Source organism: Rhinoraja longicauda, chromosome 8, assembly GCF_053455715.1.
Source record: "Rhinoraja longicauda isolate Sanriku21f chromosome 8, sRhiLon1.1, whole genome shotgun sequence".
Lineage (NCBI taxonomy): Eukaryota > Metazoa > Chordata > Chondrichthyes > Rajiformes > Arhynchobatidae > Rhinoraja > Rhinoraja longicauda.
Window position 1 is genome coordinate 67,107,972 of NC_135960.1, and position 19,264 is coordinate 67,127,235.

At 46.4% G+C, this 19,264-nt stretch overlaps 2 protein-coding genes across 5 annotated transcripts in view; one reads left to right on the forward strand and one right to left on the reverse strand.

Moving 5' to 3' along the window:
• osbpl11 (oxysterol binding protein-like 11) overlaps positions 1-5,789 on the reverse strand; it is a 92,602-nt gene extending 86,813 nt beyond the window's left edge. The window contains exon 1 of one of the 2 annotated variants that reach the window (XM_078404169.1): positions 5,332-5,789. In XM_078404169.1, coding sequence (XP_078260295.1) covers positions 5,332-5,474 — 143 coding nt within the window. In that variant the 5' untranslated portion in view covers positions 5,475-5,789. The remainder of the gene's footprint in view (positions 1-5,331) is intronic. The other variant, XM_078404168.1, reaches the window with a different exon arrangement.
• Positions 5,613-19,264, forward strand: part of LOC144596064 (glycerol-3-phosphate dehydrogenase [NAD(+)], cytoplasmic-like) — a 33,317-nt gene continuing 19,665 nt past the window's right edge. The window contains exons 1-2 of one of the 3 annotated variants that reach the window (XM_078404173.1): positions 5,623-5,935; positions 18,008-18,325. In XM_078404173.1, coding sequence (XP_078260299.1) covers positions 18,282-18,325 — 44 coding nt within the window. In that variant the 5' untranslated portion in view covers positions 5,623-5,935; positions 18,008-18,281. Of the gene's footprint in view, positions 5,936-10,725; positions 10,879-18,007; positions 18,326-19,264 lie in introns of those variants that run through there. The other 2 variants (XM_078404174.1, XM_078404171.1) reach the window with 2 other exon arrangements.

The following is a 19,264-nucleotide window of genomic DNA, read 5'->3' on the forward strand; positions in this document are numbered from 1 at the left end:
TGTAAGATCCTGGCCAAGGCCATTGCCAACCAAGTCAAGTTTGCTCTAAGACAGGTGATCAACCCGGACCAAACCCCAGGCAGCCTGGCGCTGCTCAAGGATAACACCGCCTATGTGCAGAAAAATGTCCAGTCAGCTGGACATTGCCGTACCACCTGTCCTGTGTGGAAAGGTTCTTCCAGACCAACACCTTTGACCACAAGTCCATCAGGCAGCAGTTAGCACGGAATATCCTACAGGACAAGAACTTGATGAATCCTGTGGCGTGGTTCCCCGAGCAGACTGCCCAGTTTGTCCCACGAAGTGCCTCATCGCCGGAACTCCCCAGCAAGCACCAAGAACTTGCTTGGCTGGCAGTGAGAGGGGCCCTCCCAGTCAGATCCTTCCTGCAATAAAATCTCATTACCGATGTACAGCTGCTGCAGAGAGGAGATGGTTGCCCACCTTTTCATAGAGTGCGACTTTGCGAAGAGGGTCTGGAGAACGATGCAGTGTCCTGGTCACGGTTCATTCGAACAACTCCATAACAGAGGACGCTGATTTACAAGCTGTTCCCAGGGACACATTCGAAGACGGACATCCAGAAGCGTTGCTGGAAGATCATCAATTCGGTAAAAGATTCGTTTGGTCCCAGCAAAGCGAGATGTCTGACTGGCCCACTCCAGACTCCAGGAGTACGTGCTGAGGGATGCACTGAAGCTTGTTGCAGCCAACACCAAGGCTCTGTGAGAGAGGATCACAGCCTTGGGTCCCTCTGCTGCAGGGGCACAATCCGGTGGGGACACCCCTCAAATAAGGAAAGGGACCTCACCACAGAGGGCCACATGAGTGGCAAGAGTGCTTGGTTTAACGATAGTTGCGAACACTACTGAGTATGACACTAATTAATGTAGAGACTCTGAGAATGTCTGGAGTTTTGGCACAGTTCTGGTTTTGTCTGTTTTTTTAATACTGAATAAAGTTTATTTTTGGTTAAAAAAGTGTTCAGTGAAGGTTTGCTGGATCGATACCAGAAATAAAAGGTTTGTCACATGAAGAATGATTGCCGTCTATATTATATGGAGCTCAGCACAACCTGGGATGATTTCATTAGAATGAATGATATTTAATAATCAATGAAAATATAATAATTTTTCCCCAGACTTTCTAGATTTAATTTAAATTTAAGAAAGACACAATGAGCTATGCCTCAACGTTGCCACCTCTGAACATAAGGGACATGTCAGGTCCCCACCTACCCATTGTTTAAGGTTATGCAGTGATGGTGGCACATTATAAATAGCCCCAATAAGGAAACTTACCTGACCCACCTCCTTGCACCACAGGTCCCTCCAGCTAAACTTCATCTTTTCCACACTTTCCCAGTTCATCCACTGTCCCTGCTTAACCTGAGCCACTGCCCTTACACATCTCACTGCTTCCTCCTGACGACGTACCAGCTACTCAACCAATTTCCTCCTCTCTATTGGACCTGCCTTACTTCACACTGGTTTTCCTGTGCAAAGCCCTAGGTCTCCTTTCCCTTGCTGCACACTACCAACAACGTCTGTATGCCTCAGAGTTGCTTGTGCTTCTTGTACTACCTGCTTTGAGTTCCACCCTCCCTCTAGTTACGTTTAGCACCAGGTTACTAACTAAGGTATCCTTGCTCCCTGATAATTGCAACTCTACCTTCACTCAGCACATTTAAACTCCTCTATTAGGCTAGACAATAGTAAATGGAGAATACCTTGCCCATATAAAGCCACATTACTTAGACACCGTGAAACTCCCAACCATTTTCTAATATATGAACTAACCAATCTCTCAACCTTTCCACTTAGCAGACACAAGAACCCTAGGCACTTCACTCATCAATGTGTGTGACAAACATGATGCCAAGTGCAACTCAAAACTTCCTGCACATAATCCATATCCTAAATCCTTCTCTCCAGAGATGCTGCCTGTACCACTGAGTAACTCCAGCATTTTGTGTATATCCTAATTCTCACCTACTCAAGAGCGAAATAGGATTTACTCCCATTTGGAAGAGTATTGGCTACTTAGGCCTTGTTAATGGCAGGTTGTGTCTTATTAACTTGATTGAGTTTTGAGGTGTCGAAGCAGATCAAGGAAGGTACGACAATGGATTTTATATACATGGATTTTAGTAAGTCTTTTGATAAGGTCCCTAATGGTAGGTTGATGCAGAAGATTAAGATGTATGTGATTCATGATGATTTGGTCATATAGATTCAGAACTGGCTTGTTCATGGAAGACAAGGGGTTGCGGTGGAAGGAAGATATTCTACCCTCTGACTAAAGAAGTTCCTCTTCACCTCCTTTCTAAAAGAGTGGCCTTTAATTCTGAGGTATGACCTCTGGTGCTAGACTCTCCCGCCAGTGGAAAAATCCACTCTATCTATGCCTTTCATTATTCTGTAAGTTTCAATCAGGTCCACCCTCAACCTTCTAAACACCCGCAAGTAGAGGCCCAATACTGTCTCATCCTCCGCTGGACCCTCTCCAGAGCCAGCACATCCTTTCCCAGATATGGGGCCCAAATTTGCTCATTGTACTCCAAATTTGCTGCCACCTGGATGAGACCCAGGTTCCATCCAGACTATGGATGCTGTACATGTACGAGGTTTGCATGTACTCCCTGTGACCGTGTGGGTTTTCTCCAGGTGCCCTGGTTTCCTCCCACATTCTAAAGACGTGCAGGTTTGAAGGTTAATTGGCTTCTGTAAATTGCTCCTAGTGTGTGAGATAGAACTTGTGGCCAGGTGACTGATGGTCAACATGGACTAAGTGGGTGGAAGGGCCTTTTTCCACACTGTGTCTCTAAACTAAACACTAAACTAAGAAATAACGGGACAGAGATCAGTTGCAGAAATGGGCGGAGTAATGGCAGATGTAGTTTAAAGTGAGCAAGTGTGAAGTATTGCATTTTGGGAGGTTGACAGTAAGGGGAAAGTATACAATTAATGGCATGACCCTTAACAGCAATGATGCGCAGAGGGGTCTTGGAGTCCAATTCATAGCTCACTGAAGATGGCAGCACAAGTAGATAGGGTGGTAAAGAAGGCATATGGCACGCTTGCCTTTATTTCTAGGGGCATTGAAGAAGTTTACCAGAATGCAGCCTTAGCCTGTATTGCAGGATTTCAGCTGCAGGGAGAGGTTGGATGGATTGTTTTCTCTGTAATGTTCGAGGTTGACGGGAGGCTTGATAGAAGTATATAAAATTATGAGAGGCATAAACAGTGCAAACAGTCAGAACCTTTTTCCCAGTGTGGAAATGTCCAGCATAACTCTTGGGCAAGATGACATGGGTTGTGGACTTTAATGGCGATGCGCTAGGAAGTTTTTTTTCCACACAGAGTGGTGGGGGTCTGGAACACATTGCCAGGGTGGTGATAGAGGCAGATGTGAAAGTGGCATTTAAGAAACTTTTAGATAGGCACATGGTAGTGCCGAGAATAGAGGGATATGGATCATATACAGACAGATGAGATCAGTTTAACTTGGAGGTATTTATTCACAAAATGCTGGAGTAACTCAGCAGGTCAGGCAGCATCTCAGGAGAGAAGGAATGGGTGACGTTTCGGGTCGAGACCCTTCTTCAGACTGATGTCAGGGGGGCGGGACAAAGGAAGGATATAGGTGGAGACAGGAAGATAGAGGGAGAACTGGGAAAAGGGAGGGGAAGAGAGGGACAGAGGAACTATCTAAAGTTGAAGTCAATGTTCATACCGCTGGGCTGTATCATATTTATCATAAACATTGTGCGGCAGAGGTGGTAGTTGAGGCAGGTACTATGGCAACATTTAAAATACATTTGGACAAGTACATGGATAGTAAAGGCTTAGAGGGATATGGGCCAAATGTTGGCAAGTGGGACTAGCGCAGCGTCTGAATGGGCAGGTTGGCCCAAAGGGCCTGTTTCCAAGCTGTATGACTCTCTGACTCTATGTTCCAAGCTATAAATATCATTAATTTGGCCTGGTCCAACTACATTGACAGGACACCAAGAAAACACCAACGGCTTTAGGTCCTCAGAGGGCAAAGGAAATTCAGTGTGTCTCCATGGACCTTTACCAAGTTCCCTCCCCCTCTGCAATCAACATCATCTATACTTCAAGATACACAAAATGCTGGAGTAACTCAGTGGGACAGGCAGCATCTCTGGAGAGAAGGAATGGGTGACGTTTTGGGTCGAGACCCTTCTTCACACTCCCTCAGATAAGTAGCCAACATAATCAAGGACCACTCAAACCAAATCAGTCTGAAGAAAGGTCTCGACCCGAAATGTCACCCATTCCTTCTCTCCTGAGATGCTGCCTGACCTTACTCCAGCATTTTGTGAAATAAATACCACTCAAACCCTGGTCACTCGCTTTTCCTCTCTCCCGACAAGCAAAAAATACAAAAGCTTGAAAGCACATACCACCAGATTCAGTATCAGCCTCTTCTCTCTGTTGCTATCAGACTCTGAAATGGACAAACCACTTGACTAGGATAAACTGATCTTCCAATCTACCTCGTTGCAACCCTTGCACTTTCTTTGTAGTTGCAACCCTACATTCTGCATTTCTCTTTTGCACTACCTGAGGGACTCGAAGATGGTATTATTTACCTGGAGAGTTAAGATTTTTTCACCTCAGTACACATGACAGTAATAAACAAATACAGGTGCAGGTACAGTTGATTTTTCAGCAACTGTACCATTACCAAATAAAAACAGAAAATACTGGAAATAATCAATAGGTTAGAAAGAATATGTGGATAGGGAAACAAAGCTCACCCTTCAAGTTAATGACCCTTCATCATTGACCAAGAAAGAGTAGAGTGGGGTGGGGGGGGGGGGGGAGTGATATTGCTACTTGCTTTGTTGAAACAAGGCACTGCAGATGCTGATTTAAAAAAACACTAAATGCTGGAGTAACTCAGTGTGTCAGACAGCATCTCTGGAGAACATGATTAGGCGAGGAATGAAGGATCCCGACCAAAAGCATCTTCTGTCCATGTTCTCCAGATATATATCATATGATGCTACTCTAGAGTTACTCCAACACTTTGTGTCTTTTGTTACTTGCCTTATTTGGTGGATCGATAACAATCCATCATAGCATTAAATATGGGTCAAATTGTATCCTTCCACACTTCAAATCCTGCAATAAAACTGAAGTATTATCAACCAAACCATACGGCAACAGCAGAGAGCCACCAGATCATAACCGGGAATTGTTCAGCTCCAGGTGCTCTGGGCGGGCAGAGGTTTCTGCGACTGGAGCCAGCAGACCCGGCAGACCCCGACCCCCGGCCCCTCACCCCCGGCCCGGCCCGTACCTGTACTGCCAGCCCCGGGTTCTGGCCGCCGGCCGGTTAACAGGCGCCTCCGCTTTCACTTCCACCTGGGCCACAGTCACAGAGGCGGGTACGGGAAGGGGAGCGGGAAGGGGAGCGGCCACCGCCCCGTCTCCTCCTTGCATCGTCGAGCGCCAGAAGTCCCCGGGCGGCGACTCGGCCCCGGCACTGGGGGGGGGGGGGGGGGGGGGGGCAGAGCAGGGCGGTCCAGGCCGCGGGCTGTGTGGGAGGGGCGAGGCAGACCGGGCGGGGCCGGGCCGAGCGGGTGCGGTGTCGGGGTCAGAGGCCGGGCCGAGTGGGGGCGGTGCCAGGCCGAGAGGGGGCGGTGTCGAGGGCGGCTTGCGGTCCCGGTTGCGGTCCCGCTCCCGCTCGGGGACAGGCTGCGGCCGCGCGGCCCCTGCCCGCAGCTTCACAACAGCTGACAGAACACGTGACTGACATGGTTCCCTTCCGGGTTCTGGCGGATCGGGGCAACGTCGCTTGGTTGCTGCCCGCTCGCCATGTTTGTGCGGGGCAGAGCAACGTCGCTTCGTTGCTGCCCGCCGGCCACCATGTTTGTGCGGGGCAGAGACGGGCCTCCACACAGGTACATCTGCGCTCCTGTTGACCAACGCCGGCCGTCTCGTTTTTATTGTTGCCACTTTACGCGAATGGCTTACATGCGGTTTTGTTGTGTCACCGCACTTGTGCAGACGACAACAAACTCCGCCCGATGCCCTTTCCAGCGCAGTCTGAAGTTGGTGATGGCCAAACTCGACTCTGCTTCACCCGAACTGTACAGGTGTTTCTAAAAATCTTACATAGGTCTGGTCTCTGGATAGGAACACCTTTATTCAAAAAACACCTGCAAGCCCCGACTTCTTGAGGCCATACTTGGGTTCTTCAGGTATTGGTGTGCAGAACATAGAGTGGTACAGCAAAGGAACAGGCCCTTCGGCTACGCTATCTGTGCCGAACATGATGCCAAGACCAACTCTCGTCTGCCTTCATTCTTCTCCACCCATACTTCTCCATTCCCTGCATATCCATCCATGTGCCCAGCCAAAAATCTGTTAAACAGCACTATCGTATCTGCCTCCACCACTACCCCTGGCAGTACGTTCCAGGCGTCCACCACCCTGTGTAAAACAAAAACTGCCCCAGCACATTTCAATAGACAGTAGGCCATTCAGTCCTTTGAGCCAGCACCACCATTCAATGTGATCATGGCTGATCATTCTCAATCAGTACCCCGTTCCTGCCTTCTCCCCATACCCCCTGACTCCTCTATCCTTAAGAGCTCTATCTAGCTCTCTCTTGAATGCATTCAGAGAATTGGCCTCCACTGCCTTCTGAGGCAGAGAATTCCAAAGATTTACAACTCTCTGACTGAAAAAGTTTTTCCTCATCTCGGTTCTAAATGGCCTACCGCTTACTCTTAAACTGTGGCCCCTGGTTCTGGACTCCCCCAACATTGGGAACATGTTTCCTGCCTCTAACGTATCCAACCCCTTAATAATCTTATATGTTTCGATGAGATCCCCTCTCATCCTTCTAAATTCCAGTGTATACAAGCCTATCCGCTCCAGTCTTTCAAAATATGACAGTCCCGCCATTCCGGGAATTAACCTAGTAAACCTACGCTGCACGCCCTCAATAACAAGAATATCCTTCCTCAGATTTGGAGACCAAAACTGCACACAGCTGCGGTCTCACGAGGGCCCTGTACAACTGCAGAAGGACCTCTTTGCTCCTATACTCAACTCTTCTTGTTATGAAGGCCAACATTCCATTGGCTTTCTTCACTGCCTGCTGTACCTGCATGCTTCCTTTCAGTGACTGATGCACTAGGACACCCAGATCTCGTCGTACGTCCCCTTTTCCTAACTTGACACCATTCAGATAATAATCTGCTTTCTTATTCTTACCACCAAAATTATCCACATTAAACTGCATCTGCCATGCATTCGCCCACTCACGCAACCTGTCCAAGTCACCCTGCAACCTCATAGTCACAATTGGCCCTAACCTTACTCTCTTATCCCATCTAGAACTTCCCTTCCCATTTATTCGAGAGTCCTTTGCAATTTCTCCTGTATTCGCTTCCCCTTTAACTCCATCTTCATATTCCCAATTTGTCAACCCTTCCCCCCCACTACTTAGTTTAAAGCCACATGTGTAGCACTAGCAAACCTGCCTGCCAGAATGTTGGTGCAACCCATCCACTTTGTACAGGTCACCCTTACCCCAGAAGAGATCCCAGTGGTCTAGAAATCTAAATCCTTGCACCCTGCACCAGCCCCTCAGCCATACATTCATATACCCGATCGCTCTGTTCCTGCCCTCACCAGCACGAGGTACAGGTAACAGTCCAGAGATAACCGCCCTCGACGTCCTACTTCTCAGTCGTCTTCCTTACTCTCTAAACTCATGTTGCAGTATCTCCTTTCCCTTCCTGCCGACATCGTTCGTGCCCATGTGCACAACTACTTCCAGTTGATCGCCTTCCCTCTCTAGGATGTTCTGAAGCCAGTCTGTAATGTCTTAAACCCTGGCACCAGGGAGGCAACAGACCATCCTCAAGTCCCACCTGCCGCCACAGAATCTACTGTCCGTACCTCGGACAATGGAGTCACCCACTACTATGGCTCTTCCTGACTTCGGTCTCCCCGGTCGAGTCTCCTTGCCTGGATTAGAGCCGCCAACCTGTCCGCCGCTCGGACTGGAAGCGTCTTCTGCCCCGACAGCTCCCAAGAGGGTGTACCTGTTTGCAATAGGCACAGCCGCCGGGGCCTCCTGGAGTCCACGTTCACTCCCCCTTGAAACGATCTCCCACCTTCGCTCGACCTGGACCCTTGGAGTAACAGCCTCACAGTAGGTCCTGTCCAGGAAACTTTCGCATTCCCGGATGGCCCTGAGGTCATCCAGCTGCTTTTCCAACTCCACCACACGTCCATTCAGGAGCTGCACCTGGACACAGTTCTTGCAGGTGTAGCTCCCAGAAGTTCCAGCAGTGTCCCTACCTTCCCACATCCTGCAGGAAACACACTGCACCAACTTATCGGCCATTACTTTATTGTCTAGAAACAAATCAGGCTCAAAAACAAGTGTAACCTCCTCACCTCAGTCTCCTCGCCAAAGACTCGCACATTTCTCACAGGGCAGCCATAGACTCGCACTTTTTCTCACAGGGCAGCCAAAGACTCGCACTTTTCTCACAGGGCCGCACCTAGATAGGGACGCACCCCTTGTGCAAGCCTTGTTTATATCAGTCACTATATTGCCTAATTGGCCAATTTACCAAACTTCTAATTTAATTGATCAGCCAATCCGCGTACTCACTTCTATCCTGCCTTCCTGTCGAGCTTGGAGGTATGCGCTTCACTGATTTCCTTTAAACTTTGCCCCTCTCACCTTAAGATCACAGTCTCTAGTCTTTCATGTTTCTATCCTGGGAAAAAAAAGTTCTGACTCTCCACTCTATCTATACTTATCATAATTACATATGCTTCTATCAGGTTTCTAAGACCTCACTCCAAACAAATTTAAGCAGATCTGTGTTCATGTTTCACAGCAATGCTCTCTTTGATGTTAAAGGTTCATACACTACTAATTCCGTGAATCGGTTTCATTCGCTCTGTGATTTCAAACCTCTCTGAGCCCAGCAGCTCTAATGACTCATCCAAAATAACAAGCTCTTCAATAGCATAGCATCCCCTTTGTAAAAACAGAGTATTAGCCTTTGACAGTGCAACCCTCTATTGGCATTGCAAAGAGTGGGAAACCTGACTTACTTTGTTAATGGGATCATAATCAATTGCAATATTATAAATATTTTACCCAAAGGTAAAGTAAAATGTTGCAAATGTATGGGAATTCAAGAAACTTGAAAGAAATCCTGCATTATAAATTGTAGATTCATGTATTTCTTAAGAACTGAAAAGGTACAACTGTACAGAATTCATGTCTTTTGCCACTAATCACATGCAAAAATAACAAACAATTTCAAATATATCTCCTGTCCCTACACAAAGCTATTCAGTTGCCATCAAATGTGGACAGCATTGGGTGTCTTTTGCTTAACTGAAGATAGACACAAAATGCTGGAGTAACTCAGCAAGTCAGGCAGCATCTCTGGAGAAAATGGATAGGTGACGTTTTGGGTCAGGACCCTTCTGTTTAACTCGTCTGGTGAGAATGGATAAACTGTCATAACTCTGGTTTAAGGCTGACAGTGATAATTCAGAAGCTGTCAATTAGAATCTGGTTGACTTTTTTGTATCAGCAGAATATTCTCATAACAGGAAAACTGGGCATCCTCATCATGTACATGGGTAGGAAAGATTTAGAGGGATACGGGCCAAACACAGGCAAATGGGACTATCTTAGATGGAGCATCTTAGATGGGCGAGTTTGGCCAAATTTCCTGTTTCGTGCTGTTTGCATCGGGTGGCGCCACCACAGTGGCTGCCTCTCCAACAGTCTGTCTGTCCTTTCTACTGTTTTTATTATTTTAAGTATGTGTTAAAAGTATGTTTTTGTGTTTCTTGGTTGTTTGGTGTGGGGGGGGGGGGTGGAATTGGGGTAAACTTTTTTTTTCAATCTCTTACCTCGACGGAGATGCGATTTTTCTCTGTGTCGTATCTCCGTCCCCTCTGCGGCCTAACGTCGAAGAGTTGGCAGCCTTTCCTGGAGATCAGCCCGGCACTTCAATCGTGGAGCTGCGATCCTTTGCCGAGGATCGACTCTGGAGAGCTCCAACCGCGGGGCCTGTGGACTTTAACGTCGTGAAGCCCGTGGTCTCTGGTAAGAAGAGGTTGACTCGGGAGCTCCGTGCTGCGAAGAGTGTTTCAACCGTCCCGACCCGGGGTGTTTCGATCATCCCGGCGCGAGGGCTGAGACGTCGGCTGCGGCGACTGTGGACGGTTCAACAGCCCCGACTGCGGATGAACAGAAGAAGATGATTGAACTTTATTACATTCCAGCACAGTGAGGAATGTGGTGGAAGTTTATGTTAAATTTTACTTTATGTGGCTGTGTGTCTTGTTGCTTTTCACTTGGTATGGCGGTATGGTAACTCAAGTTTCACTGTACCCTAATTGGTATATGTGACAATAAATTTATCTTGAAATCTTGACTCCATGACCCCATAACAGGAAAACATGATCAGCTCCAGAGCAACATAGTGCACAAATGGTTGTGCCCTTTCTTTTGAGTTTTCAGCCTTTTTAGATTATGTTATTTGAGAGTCACACAGGGTGGAAACATGCCCTTCAGTCCAGCCTACTCACGCTGACCAACATGCTCCATCTACGCTACTCCAAACTACCTATGTTTGGCCCATATCCCTCTAAACCTGCACTCTCCATGTACCCTTACAAATGTCTTTTAAACTTTTTGATAGTACCTGCCTCAACTATGCAGCGCCGGAGATTCAGGTTCGATCCTGACTACGGGCGCCGCCTGTACGGAGTTTGTACGTTGTCCCCATGACCTGCGTGGGTTTTCTGCGAGATCATCTGTTTCGGCCCACACTCCAAAGACGTACAGGTATGCAGGTTAATTGACTGGGTAAATGTAAAAATTGTCCCTAGTGTGTGTAGAATAGTGTTAATGTGCGGGGATCGCTGGGCGGCGCGGACTCGGTGGGCCGAAGGGCCTGTTTCCGTGCTGTATCTCTAAATCTAAACTACCTCCTCTGGTAGCTCATTCCATATACCAACCACCCTTTCTGTGAAAACAGTTCCCTTTCAGGATTCTGTTAAATCTTTCCCCTCATCCTAAACCTATGTCCTTTGGTTCTTGATTCCCCTACTCTTGGTAAAAGACTTTTTGCATTTACCTCATCAATTTCTCTCATGATCTTATATACTTCTATAAGATCACTCCTCATCCTCCTGTGCTTCAAGGAACACAGTCCTAGCCTGCTTAACCTCTCCCTATAACTCAGGCCCTCGAGTCCCAGCAACATCTTTGTAAATCTTCTTTGAACCATTTCCAGCTTAACAATATCTTTCCGACTGAATTTTGCCTTTTAATTTCTCAGCACAGGCACGCCCCAACTTGCGTAATTGGCGACTTGCATAAACTTGCGTTTTCATAAACAAGTCTGTTGGCTTGGAAGCTCCCCTGTCGTCTCCGTGTTGGAGCTTCCACCATGTCTCCGCATTGGAGTTCCCCCATGATCTCCGTGTTGGAGCTGCTCCCACCATGTCCCCACGTTGTAGCTCCCACCATGTCTCCACGTTGGAGCTCCCATGTTGTCTCCGCATCGGAGGTCCCCCATGGACTCTGTGTCAAATAGTAAATTTACATGTGAACAATAGCATTTCCGTTTCTAACTTGTGTAACATCCGAATTATACAAGGGTCTGCAGGGAGCCTCTGTAGGGTCAAGATACATAGAACAGTACAGGACAGGAATTAAATGGGCCCTTCAGCTCACAATAGTTATGCCAAACATGATGTCAAGTTAAACTGATCTCATCTGCCTGCATATGATCCTCATCTGTCTATTCCAAATGCCTATCTAAAAGCCTCTTAAACGCCACTATCATATCTGCCTCCACTAAACCTGCCCCACACATCTCTATTAAAATTTGACCCATTATAACTATGCCCTCCAGTGTTAGACATTTCCATCCTGCAAAAAGATTCTGACTGTCTACTCTATCTATGCCTCTCATAATTTTATATACTGCTATCATTTTCCCTTAACATCCAACGTTCCAGAGAAAACAATCCCAAGTATTCAACCTATTCCTGTAGTTCAAACCCTCTAATCTAGGCAGCATTCTGATAACTTCCTCCGCACCCTCTTCAAACCTTCCGCATCCTTCCTATAATGGAGTGACCATTAGTGCACGCAGTGCTCCAAATGTAGCCGAACCAACGTGCTTTAGAGCTGCATGATGACTTCACGACTCCTACATTCAATAGTGTAGCGACGAAGACAAGCATACCGTATGCCTTCTTTACCACACCATCTACTTGTGGTGCCACCTTTAGTGAGCTATGAACTTGACTCCCAACATATAGATGAGTGATGGTCGGCGTCAGATTTAACTCCATCTGCCATTTCTCCGCCCATTTCTGCAGCTGATCTATATCCTGCTGTAACTTCTGACATCCTTCTTCACTGCCTGCAACTCCTCAAATTTTGGTGTCATCAGCAGACTTATTCACCAACCCATCTACAATTATCTACATCACAAACAGCAGAGGTCCTAGCATAGCTCCTTGCAGACAATAGGTGCAGGAGGAGGCCATTCAGCCCTTCGAGCCAGCACCGCCATTCAATGTGATCATGGCTGATCATTCTCAATCAGTACCCCGTTCCTGCCATCTCCCCATACCCCCTGACTCCTATCCTTAAGAGCTCTATCTAGCTCTCTCTTGAATGCATTCAGAGAATTGGTCTCCACTGCCTTCTGAGGCAGAAAATTCCACAGATTCACAACTCTCTGACTGAAAAAGTTTTTCCTCATCTCAGTTCTAAATGGCCTACCCCTTACTCTTAAACTGTGGCCCCTTGTTCTGGACTCCCCCAACATTGGAAACATGTTTCCTGCCTCTAACGTGTCCAACCCCTTAATAATCTTATACGTTTCGATAAGATCTCCTCTCATCCTTCTAAATTCCAGTGTATACAAGCCTAGTCGCTCCAGTCTTTCAACATATGATAGTCCCGCCATTCCGGGAATTAACCTAGTAAACCTACGCTGCACGCCCTCAATAGCAAGAATATCCTTCCTCAAATTTGGAGACCAAAACTGCACACAGTACTCCAGGTGCGGTCTCACTAGGGCCCTGTCCAACTGCAGAAGGACCTCTTTGCTCCTATACTCAACTCCTCTTGTTATGAAGGCCAACATTCCATTGGCTTTCTTCACTGCCTGCTGTACCTGCATGCTTCCTTTCAGTGACTGATGCACTAGGACACCCAGATCTCGTTGTACATCCCCTGTTCCTAACTTGACACCATTCAGATAATACTCTGCCTTCCTATTCTTACCACCAAAGTGGATAACCTCACACTTATCCACATTAAACTGCATCTGCCATGCATCCGCCCACTCACACAACCTGTCCAAGTCACCCTGCAACCTCATAGCATCTTCCTCACAGTTCACACTACCACCCAGCTTTGTATCATCTGCAAATTTGGCACGGTGACAATTATTTCCTCTCCAAGTTATGCTCATGGCCACTGGTATTCAGAGCCAGAATCCATCCCAAGCACTAATCAAGCCTGGGTCTGCTTTGCTTCTATGATCACACCAGATCAAGTACCAATGGCACTTCGGGTGCAGATGTGTGGAATAGAAGGTGAAGGCACAATTTGACTAAGCATGAATACTCTGCTGACCTTCATTGGGTGTTCAGGTGACAAAGTTAGCAACGTCAGAAAGGTAACAGGTGGTGCTAAGTACCCATGAGCCTGCACTTCAGGAGAGACAGAGAAATTTGGAGAATTAAAAAGGGAAATGGTGAGCAATTAATTCCATTGTCATTCCTTGTAATGTAGTGCATGCTCGAGAATATGTATTTTATATTCTATGAAAGCTTTATTTTATTGTCCTTATAGTTGTTATTAATGTAGTGGTTAATTTTCAGATGAATTTAGAGGTACCTTGCCATTTAACATCCATCCATAATAGCAGAAACAGAAGCAGGAGTCGCCCCATCATTTCCTATGATCATGGCGGACCCAATCTCAGCCTTAATACCACTTTTTCGTTCTCTCACTGAACCTCTTGATTAATTTGTAGTTCAAAGGTCTGTCGGCCTCTGCCTTAAAAACGATTCAGTTATTCTTTCCTCACAGTTCTCTTGAGTAAGGAAGAAATTTCTCATCATCATCATGTTAATCAGGAACCCGTTACACTGAAACTATGTCCTCTGGTTCTAGTTTCTCACACAGGAGGGAAATTCCTCTCAACATCGCCGTTGTTAATCTCTTCTCAGTTTCATGTGTTTCAAAAATGTTACCTCTTATTCTTCTAAACTCCAATGAATAAAGGCCCAATTAACTCAACCTCTCTTTACATGTCCAGGAATCAACATAGAGAGCTTTCTCTGCATTCCCCCCAATACAAATACATTCCTCCCTAAATCTAGGAATCAGAAATGTATGCATTAGTTGAGGTGGGGTCACAGCAGTATCCTGCAAGGATGCACCAGCGACCCCTATGTATTCTTCGTGCCCTCGGTAATAAGGGCCAAGATCTGTATCTCTAAATTAAACTAAACTAATCCCATGAGTTTACTCACATCTTTCTGTACCCACATGCCAACCTTTGGTATTTAGTGCTCAAGATCCCTCAGATCCCATTGTATCACAACAAATGAGCCTCACTCCTTTTGAGTAATAATCTACATTTTCATTATTTTGTCCAAAGCAGAAAGCATCACAGTTTCCCACGTAACACTCTTTTGGACAATTCTCAACCTATCTCTATATCAATTTTTTACATCTTGCTAACCCATCTACCTTCGTGCTTTTGAGGAAACCTGGCCTATTTAACTCTTTCATCCAAGTAATCATACAGATTGTAATTGCTAACAACAGGGATGCAAACAAGAATGCAAAGAGTGGAACTAGTAGGACGACTGAGGTGGGGGAGGGGGAGAGGGGGGAGAAGAAAGCACAAGTTACATTGCATCCTTATATTCTTGCCGTTAGCACATATATTCCCAGCTAACAATGGGCCATTATGAACTCCACCCTTCCTGAGGTCATCTACTGCTGGCACTATTTTGTTCTGGCCTTCTACATCTTTCAGTCTGCAGAAGGGTCTCGACCCAAAACATCACCTATCCATGTTCTCCAGAGATGCTGCTTGACCCGCTGAGTTATTCTGGCATTTTCTGTCTCTCTCCCAACTCCATGTTCTCTTTTAGTCAACCAATCCAAAACACTTGCAAATATAGTGCCCGAATCATGTTTAACAATATTAAAAAAACATTTGTACAGGTACATGGATAGGAAAGGTTTCAAAGGATGTGGTCCAAATGGGCAGGTGGGACCAACGTAGGTGGAGCATCTTGGTCGTCATCGCCAAGTTGGGTTGTTCCCGTGCTGTATAACTCTATGACCATGACTCTCGACTTGGTCCTATCTTGTGCCTTCAACCTTTTTTTGGGCAACTTCCTCATTGCCTTCTGGAAATCAAGTACACTGTACTTCCAGGTTTGTGTTGGAAGGAACTGCAGATGCTGGTTTACACCGGAAGATAGACACAATATGCTAGAGCAACTCAATGGGACAGGCGGCAGCTCTGGATAGAAGGAATGGGTGACGTTTTGGGTCGAGACCCTTCTTCAGACTGAGACTCGGGGTGGGAGACACAGAGATAAGGAAGTGTAAGTTGTGAAAACAAGACATCAAAGGAGACAATGTTCTATTAGGTTTAAGATAATTATGGATAGCGACACAGCAGGTTCACAAGTTAAAATGCTAAAGTGAGGCAAAGCCAACTTTGAGGGTATGGGACAGGAACTGGCTCAAGTAGGTTGGAGTGGGTTATTTGATGGAAAAGGAATGTCAGGAAAGTGTGATGATTTTAAAAGACAAGAGTTCAGGACATGCGCGTCCCTGTTAGAGTGAAGGGCAAGGCAGGCCAGTTAGAGTGAAGGGTCCCTGTTAGAGTGAAGGGTAAGGAAGCCTGGATGGTGAGGTAAATTGAGGCTCTGGTCAAGAGTAAGAAGGAGGCATGGGACAGGTATAGGCAGCTGAGATCAAGGGTATCCCTAGTATAAGAAAATAACTGCAGATGCTGGTACAAATCGATTTATTCTCAAAATGCTGGAGTAACTCAGCAGGTCAGGCAGCATCTCGGGAGAGAAGGAATGGGTGACATTTCGGGTCGAGACCCTTCTTCAGTCTGAAGAAGCTGCTGCCTGACCTGCTGAGTTACTCCAGCATTTTGTGAATAAATCAAGTGTATCCCTGGTGGGGTTTCAGGATCTAAGGACTAAGCTAAAGAATGAAATCAGAGGCAAAAAGGGGGCAGGTGATAGGTCTGGCAGATAGCATTAAGGGTAATCCCAAGAGATACATAAAGGCAAAAAGGGTAACCAGAGAGAGTAGGCCCACTCAGGAACAAAGTGGTCAACTCTGTGTGAAGCTACAGGAGATGGGCAAGGTCCTCGATGAGTATTTTTCCTCTGTTCTTACCGTGGAGAAAGACAGGAGAACGTGAGATCTTGGGGCAGTCACTGGAAGTGTCTTGAGAGCAGTCAGTATTACGGTCACAGGTGTGCTGATGGTCCTGACGTATTTGAAGATAGACAAATCTCCTGGGCCTGATCAGATATATCCGAGGACACTATGGGAAGCTAGAGAGGAAATTGCAGGAGCCTCCGCTGAGATTTATGAGTCGTCGCTAAATACAGGCGAGGTGCCAGAAGACTGGAGGGAGGCAAATGTGCCTCTATTCAGGAATGCTACAGTGAAAAGGCTGGGAATTACAGGCTCGTGAGCTTAACATCTGTAGTTGGAAAGGTACTAGAGTGTATTCTGAGGGATAGGATATAAATGCACTTAGATGGACAAGGGCTGATTTGGGATAGTCAACATGATTTTGGACATGGGAGGTCGTGCCACGTGGATTTTAGTAAGGCATTTGACAAGGTTCCACATGTTAGGCTGCTATGGAAGGTTAGATCCCATGGGATCAGTGTTGCAGTGTTAATCTTTCAGGTGCCGGAGCTGTCACTAGTGCCGGAGCGGCCGCTGTTAAATTCCCCGCTAGTTTAAATTCCCCTGTTTATTTTGGCTTTTTTTTTTTAAACAGAGGCGCCGGAGCGCGGTGAGCTCCGGCAGCACTGCACCCCTGCATGGGATTCAAGGAGGATCTAGGAGTGCAGGTACATGGTTCATTGAAAGTGGTATCACGGGTAGATAGGGTGATCAAAAAGGCTTTTAGCACATTGGCCTTCTTCAGTCAGAGCATTGAGTATAGACGTTTGGAGGTCAAGTTGCAGTTGTCTAAGATGTTGGTGAGGCCATATTTAGAGTATTGTGTCCAGTTTTGGGCACCATGTTATAGGAAAGATGTTGTCAAGCTGGAAAGCATACAGAGAAAATCTACAAGGATGTTGCCAGGACTCGGGGGCCTGAGCTATAGGGAGAGGTTGAGCAGGCTAGGACTCTATTCCTTAGAGCGTAGGAGGATGAGTGGTATAATGTATAAAATCATGAGAAGAATCGATTGGGTAGACACAGAGTCTCTTGCCAAGGATAGGGGAATCAAGAACCAGGAGACATAGATGCAAGGTGAGGAGGGAAAGATGTAATGGGAATTTGAGGGGTAACTCTTTCACACAAAGGGTGGTAGGTGTTTGGAACGAGCTGCCAGATGAGGTAATTGAGGCTGGAACTATCCCAACATTTAAGAAACATTTAGACAGGTACATGGATAGGTCAGGTTTGGAGGGATATGGACCAAACGCAGCCAAGTGGGACGAGTGTGGATGGGTCATGTTAGCCGGTGTGGGCAAGTTTCCACGCTGCAAGACTGTATGTTTCATTTTACTACACATTTATGTGTATGTAACAAATAAACGACTATTGACTATTGACTAAGCTTTAATTATGCGACCGTACGCTTGATTTTACATGCAGAATGAATTCTTTGGTACTTATTTTTTGTTTATTCTGGAAAATAAATGTGTAGATCGGCAAACATTTCGCATCGGAGAAAGCAGTTCAAGGCGAGTTGGTTACCTGCTCGGACACCAAAGTATTATCCCCTCTTCTGGACAATAATCGTTCTGCAGCGTTTAAAAAAAAAGACTCGCTGCATGATCGACAGAGCCGTGAACCAATTACGGAAAAAGCAGTAAGGAAGTTGCACCCGGGTCCAGTCAACCTCGCAGTGTAGAACTAGGAACACTCCAAAGAGCCGCTGAAACGTAACCGCTTTGAACTTGCTCAACACTTCACTGACCATGTCTGCCTGCAAGACGGTGTGCATCGTCGGATCCGGCAACTGGTAAGTTGGACGTTGTGTGTGACATTTGCCTGGTTGCGTGGCGTGCAAGTGGAAGGATTCCTCCCTTGTTCAGGATCTTGCGACTTCAGACTGAAGAATGTAATCCACAGCCACATAAACTGTCCAGTCGGCAGCGCGGAATGTGAATCCCAGCCGCCGCTGCCATTGCCCTCGACACCAAGGAAGACGGAATAATTCACCTAGAATCCAGCAGTAATGGAGATACAGATTGTCACGGCGATCCAACACGTCTAGAATCCACATTTAATTCAGGCTCGTTCCAGAAATGACTTTTTTTTTTTTTTAAAAGGCACCAATATTTCTTTAAGATTTCTGCATAGATTAATATTGTTAATAACGCGACCCGACCCGAGCTCTCGTCCCGAAACGTCACGCATTCCTTCTATCCAGAGATGCTGCCTGTCCCGATGAGTTACTCCAGCTTTTTGGGTCGATCTTCGGCACAACATTGTGTTGTAATAACAACTATTGCTTCGAACATCGGCTCCCCAAACTCCAGCAAATTGATCCTGAAACAAAACAGCACTCCTAGACTGGTAAATGCAAACGGATGCTAAATCCTGCCACACCTATATGTCTTCTGGAGTTTATACACGCATAATACTTGAGATAATTTAACCGGGAAAGATAAGTCACACCTGTTGCCAGGATACCTGTGCTCGGTGAAGGGGATTGCTGAGGTTTGCAAACTGACGGGGAGTTAATTCTTTTATTGCTTTTCTGTTTTGAGCCTTGCACCATTGCAATTGGCTCACATTGCAGGATTATGTGAACCTCCCAATCTCCCATGGGCTTCTCGGGAGGTTAGGAGAAGTTTTTATTTAACAACCAATATTGGAAAACACTGTTGATGTGACTTTAAAAGTAACTGCCTCCCCTTGAGTATACTGGTGCATGCTTTCAAGGACAGAGCTCAGT